Raw genomic sequence first — 20,931 nt, forward strand, 5'->3', positions numbered from 1 at the left:
AGAAGTAACTTATTGCTACCCCCTGCCTCATGTGTACCTTGCAGACATATCTTGGTAGTACACCACTTAGGGCACAGTCCGCGTAAGCCAGTGAAAATCCACAGAAAAGTGACGAAACTGCAAGTGTCCAAAAATCTTGGAAGAAAATGTATCCTGATAAAGATACAGTGCAAATAGTAGCTGGAATCACTGAACAAGTTATAGAGTTCATTCGATTGCTCCAAAAAACGAACAAGACCACAATTTTACCAAAGACACCTCCAATGCCTCCGAATACTGATAGAAGTACCGCAACATCTGATGGTAGGCCCAAGGATTTTCCAAATGGAACTAAGAAAACCGCCCAAACAACGAAGGAGTAACTAAGTAATGAATGTATGATAATGTAAAGTGCAAATATCGGATGCCTTGTTGCAGGTTCAATGCTACATAAAATGAGAAGGTTGCCCATTCTTGTCTCGTCGGTCTTGTCCTCAGGGCCGGCTGATTCGTCCTTTCGGTTTGCAGACTCAGATGACTCATGGGCGTGATCATAATCGACGGACTGAGGAGGCGGTCTCTTTGATTTCATTAATACCCCGGATATCATACAATTCCATACTAGTGCGCCCATAATCAAGTAAGACCCGGATAGTCCGTATAATATTCTTCTCGTAGTTGCTCGAGCAGGACTGGGATGGCTGTTATCCCTAAGTATTGAAACAGCTCCCTCACAGAGTAGGCCACAGGGAAGGTCTCCTTATCAAAGTGTTCCAAATATATCATATACAGCGACAAATATAAAAGTCCTCCCCCGACAGCTGTAAATTAAAACAAATTTTGTTTTTCATAATTCGGAGAAACTTTTGAAGCACTAGAGAACAGTAAACTACACAAAGGTCGATCCATGATTTATCGAATAATATGATGGCTGATGGAGGGAGTGATTTAAGGGGCGGGGGGGGGGGGCATGTAGAACAGTATATATCGAAATGACTGCAGCATACTGGTGTGATAATCAATCAACGGTGAAGAGTAAGAAACGCTAACAAGTGAAGCGTAGCAATAACTATAATTATATGTGCATGTGTTTTTCAAAGTTATATGTTTGAAGCATGGTTCCTTACACCAGGACTTCGATCGGTTGTGATCATGACAAACTTACTGCATGTAGTATGCCAGATTCTCTACACGTTATCGTCACCATTACATCAACCCAATAATTTCGATGTTTGGAAACTTCAGTGCAATAGTGAACCTTCTAGCTATGTGTTTCTTTAATAAAACCCATGCAGGGCGTAGCTAGACTTTTGTTCAGGTAAGGATCAACTCGGGATGCCAAACGAGGCCAACTCGGGCGCATTTCGGGAGCCACCGTTTTTCGGCCCAACTCGGGCTCCGTTTCGGGAGACCCCGTTTATTAATTTTTTATTGTTTATATTTTAAAGCGGGCACCCGTTTTTCACACGAGGTCGTCACCGATGTTTCCTTTCGATGATAGCAAAAAAAAGTTAACTAATTAATTACACATGTACATGTCGCCCTATGTGAATTTAACTCATTCCACAACACTAAGGGCGACATTGGCAATTTAATGTAAATACGTCACACTGGACCATTGTCAGGACTTCAGAATGGGTGATATTTATAATACTCCTTCTGCAAAATACATGTAGCAAGGAATTTAATTAACTAATAAATAACACATATACATGTGGCCTGTTTTTTTTCGGGAGCTTTGCTTTTGATATGTTTAAGAGTCTTATCAAATCCCACAACCTTTTTTCCATTTTGGATATTCCGAGACAGTACATTAGTTCCTCATTACATGGTACACAGACTGCAGAATAGAATGTATACACGTACACGTTAGTAACAGAAGTGATAGTACCAAAGTGTAAATTTCAGTAACTTTAAAATCTGAACGAATAGGATTTGCAGAACGCGTGATTAAAGTAATCGGTACAAAAGCTATTACGTAATAGGCTATTCATATTGACCGAACCTTAGATATAACGACTTCAAATTTGGTCATACCGAACTATATATTTCAGTGATTTTCTACTGTAGTTCTATGTATACTGAAGTGCAATACTATGGGACAACACTGATAATTAAGTCAATATTTACAGTAAAGCAAATATCATCACTCTTTAGAAGGAGTGAAAGTGCACTCTAAATAAGAAAGTATATTCACTCTTTGTTAAGAGAGAAAAACTTTCACTCTAAATTACGTCACCAACCCAATCAGCTAAGAGTGAAATTGGTATAGTTTTCACTCCAAGGGAATTTAGAGAGTATGACACTAACTATAAGAGACTCCAGTATATCATTAATTATTTTATTTAATGTTGCCGGTAAAACACAGTTTAAACAAGGTTCTTGGTTCTTGGTTATAACATCACAATATGCAGTAGTTACTATTTATTTTTCAACCCATCTTTGTATACAGTGTTTGCCATGTCAGTTTATACTATGTCTATGTATATTGAAGTGCAATACTATGGGACAACACTGATAATTAACTCATTATTAACAGTAAAGTAAATATCATCACTCTTTAGAAGGAGTGAAAGTGCACTCTAAATAAGAAAGTATATTCACTCTTTGATAAGAGTAAAAAACTTTCACTCTAAATTACGTCACCAACTCCATCAAGCTAAGAGATTTTATTTAATGTTGCCGGTAAAACACAGTTTAAACAAGGTTATTGGTTCTTGGTTATAACATTATAATATGCAGCAGTTACTATAAGGTTTTTTTAACCCGTCTTTGTATACAGTGTTTGCCATGTCAGTCAAGATATTATCATTACCTTAATAAATTCTTTTTTCATTCTCTTCGATTTAAAAAAAATATTGTTATGTTCATGCTGAAAGATGATAGCTTATGTTGTATACAGTAATTTTAGCATTAATCATTGCATTTACCAGTAAAACATACTTCCAACAAGGTTCTGAGTGATTGGTTGATACTTTATAACATGCAGCAATTACTATACGTTGTTTAACCCGTCTTTGTATACAGCGTTTGCCATGTCAGTCAAGATATTATCATTACCGTAATAAATTCTCTTTTCTGTATTTTCGATTTTATTTGATATCGTTATATTTTTGCTGGTATATGATAGCTCATTTTGTGTATAATTTTCGTGGCTAATAAAAGAAAATCAGTCAACGTTATACCATATGCATATTATAAGCAGTTACCATATTCTGCATAACTTTTTTTTACCATTAGATGAGGCAAGGCATACCGAAGGGCTCTACATGCGCCAAGTTGAGTCCCGGGAATAATTATGTCACCAGGACTACATTAGTTCATGGTGTGTAAAGGGGCATATATGAGAATAAAATTCCTTTATCTCAAATTTCCTGGACCTCCTTTACTGACCCTAGTTCTGTGGCCGTATAACCCCACTTGACCTCCCTACTCGTCTGGAAATATTCGACTACACATTTAAATAATGCGTGGCAGCAATTTAGTTGCATTAAACACTTCAATGTACCTCTATATATATTGTTTGGTTGGACTATATATATATACGCTACAAGTATCACATGTTAGATTATGTGTAAGTTTAAAACGTAAATGAGTTTTACCATACGATTGTACAACACAAACACAGAGAAATAAACTCATATACTGAAGCAGTTCATTAATTAATTAATTACGTTGGTTAACTATTCAATATGTTTTCAGTTGGCTATTTGCTAAAATGATCACTTGTTATAACCAGTGAGGTTTTGTGTTAAACCCTTTATGACGATAAATTCGTGTAACCATAACATTGCACAACATATACCGATATATGTGATTATGCGTAGAATAATTAAATACAATTAACTCCAACATTTTTGCATTATACTATAATGCTAAAAGTATCACATGTTATAGTAAGGTTCTGTGCGGAAAGTTTTATGACATGTGATTTGTAGGCCTACAACAGATACCGATACGCAAACTCATGCACTTAAGAAGCGCCAAATTACATTAACCATATTCAGTATTTTGACTATAGGTCAATAATGTTATTCACACGGACATTACCTGAGATTCCAGTGAAAACGAAAAGCTGATAAATAGTTTTACCAAGCAATCCATTGAGCACGAATCCAAGACCAAACAGAAAGCCACCGGTTGTACCCACACTCCTGTTTTGGATTCCCTTGAGTAGAGGGGCAGAAATTCCAGCTGCAAAAGAATGATCCCGCATGAATAAGACATCAATTGAGGGGAGTGGATTGTCAGTGTTGTGAAAAATCAAAGCCGCACGCATCCCACTGCCTCTCTTCATTTGTCACCCCCACCCCAGGGCCCATGCAATTGGGGCCGATGTCAAGGACCGAAAGAAGTAACCAGTCATCCGCTGCAGCTCGCAGTTGACCGAAGCCTGCGAAGCGGCCATGATTTATAATTACATATGCAGCCAGTAGGCAAATAAAATAAGGAGCAAATTCAAAGAAATCTTTTCCTAAGCAAAGACAACCTGCATGAGAGTGCCATATCCGTTCGTCTTGAGGTGCCAAAATAAAAAGTGCTAAACAATGCACGTTTCACCTTGGTTGCATGTGAATTCTCCTTCGGGGGCTCATTTCTATTGTGGCACCGGGCCCTGTTGGTCCTTACTACGTCATTAGTTACTACCCTCTGCAGTATGTAGCAAATAATACTTCAAGAAAGGATTGAAACATATAAAAACAGTTAAGCAAACATGCACAGATCTGGCTAAGTTAGTTTTCCTTGATTACGTTAACACAGTTTTATTTTTGAGTTATAGGTATAAACCATTATTTGTCAAAAATGTTGTGATTTGATTCGATAATGTGATAGGAAAATTACGTGAGCTTACCGACGATGAATGCAATTGATGCTTGGAATGTAAATACCCATCCAACATAAATATTAGAGGTGTTGTACACTATCACAAGATCATCAAACAATACCCCGAAAGCTTTGAACGTTCCGCTCTGAAAGAAAACGACTAAAATTCCCGAAAATAATATGTCAATTGAAACGAACAGTTTTTCCAATGTGTTCTTCGCCATTTTCGTCACAGAAACCAGTCACCGGAGAAACAGTGTGATGGCGTTGTTATAGAAGCCACGGTCTGATAGTGACTCGTTGTGGCTGCGAAACTTTCGATGAAGCAAAACAACAAAATTAATAGAAGTGCAGGCACGCAGGGGCGTATCCAGGGGGGGCGCAACAGGCGCGCGCCCCCCTATTGGCCGTCACCAAAAAAAAAAAAAAGTTTAGCAAAAAAAAAAAAAATTGATGACGACCTTGATGTGAGATGTTGGTGATCGCTCAACCCCCCCCCCCCCCTCCCGTATGCTTTATTTTTTGTTTGCCAAAAAAAGGTTCTGGCGAAGTTCGGCGGCATAATAGTTTTAGAAACATAGATGGTAATTGTGTTGGTATTATCACTATAAACACTAAATGACATGCCAGCCATACTAAATTGTGCATTTTGTGTCCATGTGTCCATGTGTCACTGGAAATGTTGCTTATTATTAAGGTCGAAAAATGAATCACATATGGCCATGGGCGGCGATCTTGGGTGGAGGGGGGATATATCCCCCATGAAAATGGGTGGAGGGGATGTAATGCACCATATCCCCCCCCCCCCCACCAAATGCCAGTGATAAGAATATTTTCATGCCTACATTTATGCATCTTCGTTAATGTACGGCTCTTTTTTAGCTTCATTTCTCGCCTACCATAAACGCAGTGCGATCTTTTCAAATAAAGTGTCTTTATAAAGCAAAAATAGTTGACTGTAGGCTTCATTGGCCCTATAACAACAAAATGTATTATTGCGCCCACGGTATTGATATAGTACATATATGCACCCTCATAGTATTCATATAGGCCCTATAGTAGGCCTACACACGTACATGTTCCCTCGAACAGCTGAGAATCTCATGTAACCAGGGTAATGCTGAATACACGTTTCACCTGGATGCCCTAGCAATCGGTACCTAGGAATGTAACTATGTGTAATTGTGTATTGCATGTGTATAGGCCTATAATAGCCTGTATGAGGCCATTTTCTTCATCGAATAATATAACAGAGCTCTCGAACATTCTAACGTTGCGCCTGAAACAAGATTGACAGGGGCAATTTTCCCAAAATAACACCCGAAATTAAAAAAAAAAGTATTTTGGATCCTGATTATGAGATATTTCGGACATGACATCCCTATTTTAAAGTTGGGTATATGCCGCTTGGAAACCTCGGGAAGTGCCGTTTCCGGCCATCTAGAGGGTTTGTTAATCCCAATTTTTTTTTTTACGCTTCGCGCCAACTCATGGTGGCGCTACGCTTAGATAGTCAAAAAGGTCATATCCCCCCCCCCCCCCCACTCGGAAGTACGGATCGCCGCCCATGCATATGACACCATTTTGCATTTCAGCCCTTCTTTGAAAGCAAAAATTGTACACCCCTCCCCTTAGACCCATCCCCCAGGACGGCGATCATTCATGCCTGGCGCCCCCCCCCCCCTATTGGAAAATCCTGGATACGCCCCTGAGGCACGAAACTGAAAAAAAAAAACAATGGTTCCTTCAATTGTATCAAAATTTGTAGAAAAAACAGTGGAAATTCGTGCAAGGATGTTGATATTTTACAGATGTAGATATACTGTCTACACTGTTAAAAATATCTGTCAGTTTACAGACTTTTTTAACATAAATTTCCGGTTTTTTCCCATTAACCAAAAATTACTGTATTTTTACAAACAGTTTGTATTGCTACAAAAACAAAATGTAATATAACATATATTTTCTGTTTATTTAGAAAACAACTATTTTCTATTTTTTTAACAAAATTTGACTGCAATCATTAATATTTTTACAGAAGTAACTGTAAATTAAAGTAACAGTTGAAAAATCCTGTTATTTTACAACTTATATCTGTTTTATTGCAATAACATGATCGCACTGTTTTTTTTTTACCATCAATTTGTATTTACTACGACAAAAAAATGTTTTTAAACAGAAACTTTTCATTTTTACGGAATAAACAAATATTTAGTATTTCAATTAGCAACACTATAGGGTCCTTTTATAGACCAATTCATCGTATGTTTCTTCAAGCACAATCTGACTGAACAATATATGGGATGCGCTCATCTCGGGTGTGTGGTCCAGGGACCCGCTTCGGGCCCTAGGTTAGTCAATGTGTTTTCGGGACCTTTGGGCGATGCCCATGCACGGAAGCTCTGGGGTTTAAAAAAATTGTGATCATTATTAACTGTCTTCAATTGGCATTGAATGCGCATTAAATAGACGGAAAAAAATCTATTTAATTTGGGCATTTTTATTTCAAATAATTTAAATTTGAGTAAATGCCGATCGATTTCGTGATACAGCGAGCATGTGGGTGAGACAGATTGATGTTGTTAAGGGTTGCATTGGAGTGAAAAACAACGTACAGCGTGTATGGCACACCTAATGCAGTCCAGTGGTTTCGCAATGGCTCGGTGACCTAAGGTCACGGTTTCCACCTGGGTTCACGAGTGTAACATATGCATATTAACGTTTCCCGCCAAAATAACAGTCCACGGCCTGACGTATCAGTGCACAAGAAACTTTTTCAGTTATACGTACAATACAACAGCGCGCCGAACTCCGACCACGTACGTACGTACACACTATTACTGCTTGCGTCCAGCATGCAGTACACAACACTAGCTGCCTTTTCACTGATGACGCAGGAGAATTTTTCAATATTCGACTGAGGTGGGTGTAGTGGAAGTTCATTCAAGTTTTGTTAGCAAATAAGTTGGTAGAAACATTGACTATTCATCAATAACAAATTCTTAGAAGGCTTATTCTTGCCGTTTCGGAAAATCTGTTAAATGTTTTTGTATAACGGATGCGATAACTGAGCTTTATAGTTATAGGCTAGGCCGAATAGCGAAGGGCCTAGCATAACGTTAGGCATCACTGGCTAACGGTGGTCTTAGTCCGGAGCGATATTGATGAAATAAAATAATAGCCTAGGCCTATAGGCTTGGCCCATATATATATAATTTAAAAACTTAGGTTTTTGCTATTGCCTGTGCGGCTGTAGCCTGGGCTATTAATATTAATAGGCTACTTTTAACCGAATTGTTGATTAAGTTTAAGCCAACATTACTCATTAGCTTTGAAAACTTATGATACCCAACAAAGCTTAGGGCCTAACAGTAATGCTACAGTAGTTTTACTGTGTGAGAACCAGTATGAGTTGGACTGAACCTGTCCACACTACCAGTACCACAGTCTCTCAATCATTTTGACACAACCATTTGCATTGATTATGCATCTAGACAAAATCATGTGTACAAAAAGAAGCAAGTAGGCAAGATCTTTCCTATATCTTGTACTGTAGCTGTACTCAGTACATGTTCAACTTCAAACATATAAAAATTGTGTAAATTCACTGTAGCTTTAACAACCGAAGTTAGTGCAAATGAAATTGGTGTGGGTTTATAAGTAGGTTATTCAAACTTTTCCAAATTGGCAGGGTTTTCCTACTCGTATTCTCATAGTTCTGTACATCGTGAGACTAAAAATGTTTGTTGGACTTTGCAACATTTGCAAGGTAACAACACGTTCAGTGAGTGAGTATGTGGCTCATGGACGGCGCCATAGAAATCAAGCCAATTCTCAATTTCAGTGCTGTTTTCAAGGATGCAAATACATATTTTCAACTTTTACAGCACTGAAAGTTCATATAACAAGGAAGCATCGTAACCAGAGACATGTAGAGCAGTCAAACAGATTTCATTCTGTTAATGTACCACTGAAGTGTGCTATTGCATACTGTAAGAAAGAATGCTCTGATTTGCATGCATTTTTAAGTCATCTCAAAAGTCACATGAATAATGGTCAGACAGTTGAATGCCCGTATGTTTCATGCAAGAGAAGGTACCACAAAAAGGCAACATTTTGTGTTCATTTGTCTCGTTGCCACAGAAATTGGTGTGCAAAACGTGTGAAAAATGCTCACAAAAGTTTCAGATTTGATGCTGTAATTTCAGAAACAGCAAATAATTATGATGTAGAAACTGGCAATGCTAATAAGCCCACTACTGCAGAAGAAAGTTTGGATATGGAATTTGGGGAAACTGAACATGACAATGTCATAGAAGTTGAGAGTAATTCTGATCAGTCAATAGGGGAATTTTTGAAAAGTTTTGCATTATTTCTACTTAAGCTGCAAGGGAAACAATTAGTCCCAGAATCAACCGTACAAATTATTGTAGAGGAACTAAGAAACATACATGACATTTGCCTAGAATCTCTTAAAGTTAGGCTTACAGCAAAATTAAGGGCCGAAAACATTTGTAATGACCGTATTCATTCATTATTAGATGACCTTAACTTGGGAAATGAGTGGGATGTTGCTTTGGACAGTAAGAAGGGAGAACTGCGCTCAAAACATAGTAGAAAAGAGTACTTTAAGTCACTGAATTTTGTTTCCCCAGAAGCTGTTCCCCTTGGGAGGGATATTTCAGGAAAAATGCATTACTGTCATTATGTTCCCATCTTGCAGACAATTAAAGTTCTCATTGATAATGACTTGATTCCAATAAAATCAGACAGGAGAGCCAACAACATGCAGCTACCAGTGTTTACAGATATAACAGATGGGAAAATTTTCAAAGAAAATACACTTTTTGGAAGTGAGGAAAATGCATTGTCGGTTATTTTATTCCAAGATGCCTTTGAAGTAGTGAATCCACTTGGATCTGCCAAAAAGAAACATAAAATATTGGCTGTGTATTTCACTCTGGGAAACATTCCTCCTCAGTATAGGTCCCAGGTAGAGTCATTGCAACTTGCACTTCTTTGTAGAGAGGTTGATTTCAAGAAGTATGGACAAGAAAAAGTATTTAAAAGGCTATTAAGAGACTTGAAATTACTAGAAGAAACTGGTGTACAGGTCAAAGGTGGGCAAATTCGGAAAGGTTCATTGGCATGCATACTAGGAGATAATTTAGGCTCACACACTATTGGCGGATTTGTTGAAAGCTTTTCATCTAAACATTATTGTAGGTATTGCTTACTGAGTTCAGCTGAATTTCAGTCAGGTGAGCCATATGCTCTGGGAAAGTGCAGAAGTCCCACCGAATATGACAGATGTGTAGAACATCTCCAACAGTCTGGTGAAGATAGCTTTGAGGGTATTAAATTTAACTCCCTCTTCAATAATTTAAATTACTTCCATGTCTGTAATCCTGGCCTGCCACCTTGCTTGGGCCATGACCTTTTTGAAGGGGTAGTGGATTATGATTTGAAACTCTATATCGATTACTGGGTTAATCAGAGACATTGGTTTACGTACCAAGACTTAAACAGAAAGTTAGAACTGTTTAAGTTCACTGGTAGTGACATCAATAACAAGCCTGCTCAGATAAATTCAAATAAAAGCAGACTTGGTGGAAATGCAGTTGAGAACTGGTGTTTGCTTAAACTTCTCCCAATTTTGGTGGGCCAGCAAATTTTGGATAAATCTGACAATGTTTGGAAACAATTTCTGCGTTTAAGAGAGATTGTTCAGCTTGTTTGTGCTCCTCAAATATCATGGGATGAAATTGTTTATCTGAAGGTGTTAATAGAAGAGTACCATGAGGAAAGAAAACAAATCTTTCCTGATGTGAAGCTTAGACCAAAACATCACTTTCTTTGTCATTATCCAGAGTTGACAGTTAAGTTTGGCCCTTTAATCAGAGTGTGGACACTGAGGTTTGAAAGCAAACACTCTTACTTCAAACGGTGTGCTAGGAATTGCCATAACTTTGTTAATGTAACACATACGCTGTCAGAAAGACATCAGCAGCTGCAGGCATATAATAGTGCAGGGAGTATGTTTCCTGAAAAAAATTTCATTGAAAAAGGTGAGCAACTAAATCCTGAGGTTTTTAGTCCTGAAATTAGGGCTTCCCTGCAGTCAAAAGAGTTACAGGTTGATTCAGCCACAGTGAGTAACAAATTAAAGGTCTATGGTACTCAGTACAGTGCAGGTTTGTTTGTGGCATGCAAATGTACAGATTCAGTCTTGCAATTTGGCTGTATTCTGTTGACTCTTTTATGTAACAATGATGCATTTCTTGTTGTTAAACTGCATAATGCTACCCTTCTTGAGGAACTAGGTGTGTACTTGCTGCAACCATCAAATGATATAGACTGTCTGAAGGTTTCAGAACTTTGTGACTATTATCCATTGTCAGCTTATCCAGTTCAAGGAAGACTCCTGCTTCCACTGAAGCATAATTGTTTCCACTCATGACTTTCTCAACAATGATGATGGTACTTGGCCATGTTATGGATGTATGTGCATGCATTTACCTTGCCTCATGTGTTCAATATGTCACATGTTTACACAGGGTCTAATACCGTACATTCAGCAACTATCGTTTTAAGTTGTGTATGTTTATTGCATGTAAGGCATATATGCAGTTTCCCCAACAATGCTTCAAACATCAAATAAACCTATCAAATATCAATGCTGGTGCTTCTCTGAGAAATTTTAGAGCATTTGGATGATTCACAACAGAAATGTTGCACCTAGCCTCAATTCAACAATTTATTCATTTAGTTCTGTTTTCATGTGAGTGAACACTCACTCCTCACTTGGCCTATCATAGTCCACAAATTCAAATTTTGGGACTGCATTTGCTATTTAATACATATTTATTCAGGCTTTATAATGTACTGAGTAGTTATCTTTCCTTGAACAAAGATCTACATTCTTGATAGTGCAGGAAAACAAAGTAATCTGAGCTAAAGTAAAGGAATAGTCAATGCAGTGGTCATTATTTATTGCTTGAGCCATTGTGTAAAAATAGTATAGTAGTATTTGTCAGTTTGAGGTGTCAACTCAATAGTGACAGACGTTCACATTAACAAAATCAGTCAGCTATATGTTTCTTGCTGTTGGCAGAGTGGTTTGTGTTGATTCAAAATGGAACTGTCAGATACATCTTCAGATGATACTGTCCTTCTTGGTCCAATTGAGAGTGCTGTGAGTGATGTCTTTCCACTACTGCCCACCTACAAGATTAAGGAGGTGCTAGAACTGCTCATAAGAGCAGGAGTTGAAAGTGTTGCAGATTTAAAGTATGTTACAGAAGAGGATCTCCACAATTTGAAACCAATTCAGCGGAGAAAGCTTTTGAAAGCTTGGTCTACAAGGGTTGAAGGTACTGTATCGTCCAGACTCCAGTATTTTGTACATTACTTGTAGTAGGCCAATTTAGTGTGCACAGCACAGTACTTGCAGAGTGAGGAGGCAATATGTGACCTGGAAACTATCGTGTTTACCAAAAGGACAAAACAATTAGTACCAAAAGTCATTACAGTTCTGAAATCAAGAGTTTGTGACTAGATCATGCTTGAACAGCCTACATGTAATCTTGCAAGTTTATCTGCTTAGTTGAGGTAATCATTCATGGACAGTTGCTTAACAGAAACTTTGCAGTGTAAATATGTACAAGACTCTAAACTTGTAATTAATAAACATTCCAGTGCTTTTATGTCCACACATTCTCATCCCTGTTTTCAGATAGACAGTGTTTTCGTTTTGCCAATGGCATACTGTACACTACTTGTATTCTGTATCGATTTCAATTGCAGTTGTTTAGAGAAATGAGGAAATGCAAGTTTGTTGGCTTGTAGCTAATGCTTTCATATCATTGTAAGACTGGTTATGTACATATGTGGCAACAAGAGGCTACACTAGTTCTTACATATTTCTTGGAAATTTAATGTTTTTATTCATTGAAAACATTTCTGTTAGTTTTAGAGGTAGTCCTCGCCCCATTTCATGAAGAGTTACGCTCAGTCTTAGTTTGATTTATTGCTAACTTATGTTCTACATATCAAACTTGACTGAGCATAACTCTTTGTGAAACAAGGCCCTGATGTTCAATTTTTCCTTTTTTTGCCAGATACTACCCCAAGTGAACTAAATCACCAACTGGAGTTGGGAATGGAAGATTTTCAACTAGTCGGATCAGTTGCTTCTTCAGAGTCATCCAGCTCAAGTCCAGGAACTCCTACCTCACTAAAGAAGCACTGGGTGGAAACTTTTACAGTCCAGTGGAACAAAATGCCTAAGAACTTAAGTGATTCATTAAAGAAATGTGCAAGGCCATCACCAAGAGACAGAAGGGAAATGATACGAATAATATGTGATGACATCATGAAGAAAAATCGCAATCCGGGCCGTAAGAATCTTGCCATTATTTCAAAAACAATTGTTGATTCTTACCCAGCAAGCTTTAGAGATGACATAGGCGGTGAAGTTATTGGAGATGGCTTTGAATCTGTACTTAAGCAAATGGAAAACAGAATCAACAACCTGAGGCGGACTGAAACATATCTGCCAGGAACGTCTTCATTGACCAGCACATCAGATGATGAGTCTTCAGAACAGAAGCCTAAGCGAGCAAAAAAACGAGACTCTTATGGTTGTCAGAACTGGCAACCAAAAGGGTTGCCAGAGAGGGAAGACGAAACATCTCAAAAAAGGAGAACCCTTGAACTAAAGGAAATGTATGAAAATGAAGATAAGTGGGATGAAGACATCATTCAGATGAACATGAAACTGTTGTATTTCACTATCCGCACAATGATCAATACAAACAGCATAACCCTCATAGGGATAATAGAAGAATACCCATTTCTCCTGGAAAGCATTGGTATGATGAGCCACTTTCATGAATTGGTTGGTATTGAACTGATGCCTACTCTTTCTAAATCTTTAGATACCAAAGGTCAGTCTGTTATGCACTATTTGAGGAAAGTTGCTACCAAAAAGCCAGCTTTAAAAGATGTTTTTGATGCCATAGAAGTTGCCAGAGCAGAAACAAACGATCTTACTCCTGAGATGCCTGGATTAATCTGGCTACTTACTTGCTACTTTGGGGAGAAAGTAGATACCCTGTTGTACCTATCAAAGGTGAGTATTTTTATAAAGTGAACTGATATTTTTTTTTCTATTTCATTTATTTGCAAAGGTTGTCATGCTGGTAAATTACTTGGCAAATATTATAGCAAGATAAGGTTGAAGACTACAGTAAAAAGTGCAATTTCACCCTGGTAAAGTTGAACTAACCATAGATTAGTTGAAAGCCTAATTTTAAGCAAGGGATGGCAAAGTGGGGATTTTAAGTACAATTTCAGTGTCACATTGTTATAGTCTCTGTAGTGTTATGTTGATCAGCCTTTCAGGACACCTTACATAGAGTTGCAGATCAGCCCAATGACAACAACCTGACTATGCCACGGGTGCAGAATATGTTCTTAGATCATGCCAAAAGCAATGTGTGTACTCGAGGTGTAATGCCACATGTGTTCTTTTAAGTGTGTTTATACAGACTTGGTCAAAATGTGTGCTGTATATGGCACAATAATTAAACATTATTTAGTAATGAGTAGTCATGTAGACTGCCATCATGATGGCTACTGAAGTGAACTTTGACCTACACTAAGGTGACAATTAACTGCTATATTTATATATATATATATATATATATATATATATATAACTGCCATATAATATCCTAACTAGGGCCCTGTTCCATACAGAGTTTTTCTTTGTCTTGAGTGTGATTTAAAGTTAAACACAGACTATGAATCAAATCTAAGATTGTGGGTTACTCTTTGTAGAATGGGGCCCAGATCAAATTGTTATCCAATTTCTGCCACCAGACAACTTTGTATAAGTTTCAGGTTTTAAAATACAAGTTGCACATATTTTACTTTCCCAGGAGACAAGCAGTGATCAGGAGGCTGTTTCTGGCTTGAACTCTCCATCACCCTGTATTGTTGTTTTGGGTAAGCTTCTTGAATGTACATTTTGGGTGTTTCTGTTTACAGAGCTTTGTTATTTTCATCAACAATATTTAAGCACATCAGATTTAAAGTATCCCTTGGATCCTGCTCAACATTTTGTTTGAATACTACTGATTGTTTTACCAAGCCTGTCTTTTCCTACCATTGATCCCTTGCTAGGCTCAGACTATAGTAGGAATTCCTGTTTCTTAATTCAAATGCAAAGTCTTCCTTTCCAAATTGTGCAATAGAGGTATATACTTATCAAAAGTGTTCTAAATGTGACATGGGAACAAATGTACTAGCTTTCAGTGTGGTAGATGAGATACTGAGAAGCAGTTTGCCAAGATTTAGTATAATGTGATATTTAGATGAAAGAGAAGATTCATTTATTGTAGTTACATCTTCTGGCTATGATGGGAAGTGGCTCTAAATATGCCACAAACCATTGTCAAAATTTACGGATCAGTCTGGCGGCAGTAATTTAGACTCAGTTTGGTGTAATGGCATAAGCAATCATCCAACTCTTACTTGGAAGCATCAGCTAAATCCTTCAAATCTCTCATTCAGGTTGGTTCAGAACGTTAATGTCCAGTAGTAAAGGTAAAAATGCAACAGAAACATTGTTTTGAGATTAAAAGAATGACGTGTACATATTTATGAATTAGTATAGAGGGTTTGTAGTCAGAATGGGGTAATTGCATTTGGCCTTTCAAGTTATGCATAAGGTTTGCATAGAATCCAAGATGCAAGGCAATAGATAGATGACCAATGCTCTTGTTTGGTGTGATACCTATTCTTACAGAGGCAGGGCAGAGAATTTTTTTCTTCCAATGTGGGGGAGGGGTTGTCCACTGATTTAGGCTTTGCATCATTCAGTGAAAAATCAGTGGGTTCTGCTTGCAATTCACTTTTGATCTTGTCATTGCAGTTTCTAGGTTAAGTGTTTAATGGACATACCTTTTTTAAGGTCCCTAAAAAAGTTACTACTCTTGAGAATGTTACATGATAATCCTTCAGTAAAAGAGTGGAAACATATTCTTAGTCCGTAACAGCACTAAAAAAAGTCAATTTCGGAAAATAATGACAAAGTGAAACTTGGATTGACATTTTTATCTTTGTTTGAATATTGATATCACAGGAACCAAACTGTTGGCCGGGCGGAAGTATATGATCGCAGTTGACAAGGTAGTTGTCAATCATCTTATTGCTGATTTTCAGAGTGCCCTTGCCTACCTCTTTGCCACATACTATGTTTTAAACATTCAGTATCCTGCAGACAGCTGTGTGACATTGGAGTTCATCCAGAGGTAAGTGTTAATGGAATATGAATGAATATTTGTACAGCAGTGGTTATAGCTGGGATTGGAGTTGTAACTCATGGTAGTGTTTTCCTTGTATAGTGTGTTTTCTACCAACACTTGGGAAAGACTTGAACCAGTGTGAAATTCAGTTGAGTAGTTACACAAGTAAGTCATAATTTGTCTGTCTAGAGAGAAGATCATGATCCCAACTTAGAATACCATTGAAGGTACTGTTACATGAAATTTGGTCATAGTCTAACTTAACAATTATTTACCTCAGTTTAGATGAACTGCTGCAGTAGGTGTTTAGTGTTAAATAGTAACAGCATCATTAATTTGAAGATCGTAGAATATTTATGCAGTGACATTATTTGTAGAGCCCTAGTCCCATCAACATTGGGATTAAACTTGCAACAAAATGCACAGTTGAAAAGGTCGATCCTGATCGTTGCTCCAAGAAGATCAGTGTCCTATTTCCTTTCAACTACAATCCACCTGCATTTTGTCGATTTTGAAGTTGATTCTTGTGTTTCATCGGTGGACTTTGTTTAAAATTTACTGCTTGTAGAATTGTATAGATGGGACCCAGGCTTTAATCCTTCAAACTGTACATTCCAAATTGATTTCATGGACAGTCTTCTTGTGGAATTGACTGTTATAAACAACAACTGTTCTCAAAAAAAAAGTAATAAAAGAATTGTGAATAAGGAAATATGCTTCAAAATGTTTTGACCACAATCATTATGACTTTCATAATTATAAATACAAACTAATATGAAAGCAGTGTGAGTAGCCATTTAATTTATACCTGAAACAGTGAAGTGAATAATTAATGTGCAACAAATTTTCAGAAGTATCATGTTTTAAAGACATGGTTTTCTACTGGTCAAGTGTCAAGGTCAACGATGAAAATATTAATTCCCACCAAAAGTAACAAAAATCAACTCATTTTTTTTTTGGCAGGTGCTTTGTTGGAATCAACCCACCCACATCAGGAAAAAGTAGGAAATCCTCAGCCATAAATCCCAAAGTGTTGTCTCTTTTGGGACATATCAAGGATGAGTCAACAAAGTAATAAAAACATCAAACAGTGTAGTATGGTGATCAGTGGACTTATTTCGAGTTTAGTTACTACAGGAACCATTTAGAAACGTTTGTTTTTTGTTTTTATTCAACTCATTCAAAATCAAGTTAAGATGGTTACTTCTGGCTGGAACCTCAATGTCGCCTTTAGCCACTCTTAGTGTTTCCTTCATGTATATAGACATTCAGCCAATATGTAAGGAACGTTCAGGTGGATGATGTTTTTATGAACTACGATCAGTACTGAGTACACAGACATGAAATAATCTGCACACCAATCTCCATATTCTGTGCCTCTAAAGCAGAATGGTTTCAGATGAAATTTTGTTTTAGATAATTAAAGAGAACTGAAATCTATGCATTTTCATGGGCTTTGCATCACATTTTCTACCTAAGGTGGACTTGAAGCAAGCAGGAGATGAGACTGTAGAGTTTGTTTATGGAATTCTATTCATTCATGTTGGCATGTTATTCAGACATATAAAGTATTGATTAATATGAAGTTCTTTTACTAACACTATACTGTTACACCTGCCTGCTAAAAGTTCACTTTTGATAGTAAATGTGACACCTTCTATGACCTTACATTTCAAATTGCCCAAAGAATTGACTGCAAATTTGTGCCCTCTATCCTCTTCCTAGAGTGCTATTCAATTGAAGAAAAATTTCATCCAGTGGATTTCCTGATCATAGCATGCATTAAGGCAGTAGCCACGAAAGGAAACTCTCTAATAAGTATAAATGTTTACAAGGACAATGGGTTCATTTTAATACCAGTGCTCATGCACATTGAACCATTCCTTAAATGGTGAAATGTTTGCCATTTTTCGTTTTCAGTGGTGAGTTTATACTATGTGATATTATTTAAACTACTTCATTTAAAAAAAAGTGTGATTACAGTGTGTAGTGCCACAAAACTATACTAGCGTATGCTTGTCTATTACTGTGTGTAGTGTAGGGTCTATAGGAATTGCACTGCCTATGCATTAAGACCAAGTTTTCCCTTTCTACATCCCCTACCCCAGTGAAATACTCCATCAAATAATTATTAATGTACTTGTGAGAATATCCATTTCTGGCTGGAATTTATATTTTAGTCTTGGTATTCATAGACATCTGGTTTGGAATTGACAGGGCCTGAAGTTGATATTGGCATGCACCAATTTTTTCAACATTGAAAAAGAGGTTTACTGTTTCAGTTTTGGACTTTAAGTTACTTCCTTGTTGATTTACTAAGTTCTGTGTTTTTAGTTTCCATTTTGACATTTGCATTGCAAAAATGATTGCATGTTCATGATATCATGGCTCAGCTTTATATGAAAATGTTTGAAAGTTGTGTAATAATAATTAGAAAGTTTGAAGCTTATAACGTCAATTAACCCTTAAGCCTACCATGTAATAAGGTTTTGGCTAATGATTGTTTTCCATTTGAAATGCCCACTTTGGGATAGTTTCAGGGTGTTTGTCGTCCCAAACTGGGGTCTTCCACTTCATGGGTTGAAAAATAATGTTTGAAACTGATTTACAGAAGATGATCATATAGTTGTTCTTGAATAGTTGGTCATAAGCCACATGCCTTGACCAACTCTATGGAGAATTTTTAATACTGTGAGGAGGCTGACATAATATAGTATATGATTATAAATACATTACAAGGATATTATTGTATGAAAAATCTTACTTTAGCTTAATATTCGGTGAAGAGCTTTTTGCAGTATATGCCATTTAGAAAGTTTATAATTGCAGTCAGTTTGTAAAATTAAGGGTCACATAGTTTGTGGTTTTTTTGGGCAACTTAATTGGCCCTAACCAAAGATAGCAACAAATGAAGTAGCTTTCAATGTATTGCTTTTGGTGTAAGGTGATCTTACCACAGCTTGAGAACAGTTGCAAAACCTGTATCTCTTATTGTTCCTATACAGACTTTTGTAACTGGTTTGTAATTGCCTTGGCCTGAAGTTTGTGATATCAGTCACCAGTCTTTTCTCAAATCTTGAAAAGTAGAATTATTGTTTCAGTGTTGAAGTTTAAGTTCTCTACTTGTTGTTTTATAATTGAGTTTTTGTGTTTCTAGTATCTACTTAAGAAGCTTTTAGTTTTAGTAAAGTGGTGAAAAGTGATAGGTTAAAAGCACCTTTGTATGTGCATGTTTTTGGGGAAGACCTCACTCCAAGATGAATGAAGAAGTTGTGTAAATAAAGGGTGAAAATAAACATGAGCATTTCAACGTACTTCTACCGTATATTTTTGGCGTATTCCTTAAGTATGTACTTTCTTTTTGTAGAAACCTTGCCGTAAACTAAGACAGATAAAACCCATCAATTTATTTTAATTGTCAATATCAAATTTTCACACTTATGTTTCTTTTTTATGGAATTGATACACCATTAGTAATTCACATAAAAAAATTGTTAAAGGACAGATTTGGTAGACAAACACGTTAAAAGCGTCTGTAAAAAAAACATAAATTTGAATTTTATCAGAAGATTTAAGCAAATTGACTGAACGATTAACATCAAAATCCTGTAAAAAAGACAGAATTTAGGAGTAAAACCGTCTGTAAAAAAACAGACAAAATTGTAATTTTATCAGACGATTTGGTAAATTAACATCGAAAACTTGTAAAAAGACAGAATTTAGAAGTAAAACCGTCTGTAAAAAAACAGACAAAAATTGTAATTTTATCAGACGATTTGGTAAATTAACATCGAAAACTTGTAAAAAGACAGAATTTAGAAGTAAAACCGTCTGTAAAAAAACAGACAAAAATTGTAATTTTATCAGACGATTTGGTAAATTAACATCGAAAACTTGTAAAAAGACAGAATTTAAAAGTAAAACCGTCTGTAAAAAAACAGACAAAAATTGTAATTTTATCAGACGATTTGGTAAATTAACATCGAAAACTTGTAAAAAGACAGAATTTAAAAGTAAAACCGTCTGTAAAAACACAGACAAAAATTGTAATTTTATCAGACGATTTGGCAAATTAACATCGAAAACTTGTAAAAAGACAGAATTTGGTAGTAAAACACAATTAAACTGTCTGTAAACAAACAGGAATAAATTGTAATTTTATCAGAAGAATTCAGTTAAATATACATGAGAACAATGCTAAATAAAACAGAATTTTTATGTTATTCTATTTAACAGATTATTCTTGTGAAAATTTTAACTGGAAAACTATGTAAAAAGAAAACATTATTTTCCAGTTAATTCCTTTTTACAGATTGTCTGTAAAAATAACAGGAAACGATTGGAAACTTTTTTTCCAATCGTTTTCTGTTAATTTACAGAAATTTTTTTAACAGTGTAGATATTAAACATTTTATTCAGCAATTTCAGCGGATGACAAGAAAAAAGTTGTCAAATGTCAACAGTATGGGAATAAACAAAGCCGTTTACTTGCACACTTCATCAATAGCGCCGTCCCTTCTCAAAGTATCGCAGAAGGTATATTAACAGCTCTATCATGTTGGTGCTGTCTTATCTCTCCCTGTCCCATCCTGCTCTAACCGGTCCCCTCCCCCAACACCACTACACTTCATGTTAACGTTTATTAGTTAGCGTTGGTAGTCTCATTGTTGTTGCAACTTCCGTTCATTGATCATATTCAAACTTTAGACAGCTATACTTTCATTCTCTCTTGATTATTATTCTCAGTGGGAGAATATAATGATATGGGGGTGTATTTGAGTAGGAAGGTTGGAAGTGGGTGGGGGGGGGGGTTCTC

The 20,931-nt window shown here is 36.6% G+C and overlaps 3 protein-coding genes across 3 annotated transcripts; 2 read left to right on the forward strand and 1 right to left on the reverse strand.

Moving 5' to 3' along the window:
* Positions 1-423: 423 nt before the first annotated feature.
* LOC139967880 (monocarboxylate transporter 7-like) lies at positions 424-5,509 on the reverse strand. Its single transcript, XM_071972059.1, has 3 exons — positions 4,832-5,509; positions 4,030-4,173; positions 424-800 (listed from the first exon to the last, which is right to left on the reverse strand). The coding sequence occupies exons 1-3, from the start codon at positions 5,025-5,027 to the stop codon at positions 616-618; spliced, it is 525 nt and encodes a 174-aa protein (XP_071828160.1). The 5' UTR covers positions 5,028-5,509; the 3' UTR covers positions 424-615.
* A 1,884-nt stretch (positions 5,510-7,393) lies between these two features.
* On the forward strand, positions 7,394-19,425 carry LOC139967878 (uncharacterized). The gene is made up of 6 exons (XM_071972057.1): positions 7,394-7,725; positions 11,918-12,176; positions 12,924-13,936; positions 14,748-14,814; positions 15,953-16,121; positions 17,079-19,425. Exons 2-6 carry the CDS (start codon positions 11,939-11,941, stop codon positions 17,188-17,190), a joined length of 1,599 nt encoding a protein of 532 aa, XP_071828158.1. The 5' UTR covers positions 7,394-7,725; positions 11,918-11,938; the 3' UTR covers positions 17,191-19,425.
* On the forward strand, positions 9,494-11,263 carry LOC139968172 (uncharacterized). Its single transcript, XM_071972567.1, has one exon. The coding sequence runs from the start codon at positions 9,494-9,496 to the stop codon at positions 11,261-11,263; it is 1,770 nt and encodes a 589-aa protein (XP_071828668.1).
* Positions 19,426-20,931: the final 1,506 nt, after the last annotated feature.

This window comes from Apostichopus japonicus, chromosome 5, assembly GCF_037975245.1.
Source record: "Apostichopus japonicus isolate 1M-3 chromosome 5, ASM3797524v1, whole genome shotgun sequence".
Lineage (NCBI taxonomy): Eukaryota > Metazoa > Echinodermata > Holothuroidea > Aspidochirotida > Stichopodidae > Apostichopus > Apostichopus japonicus.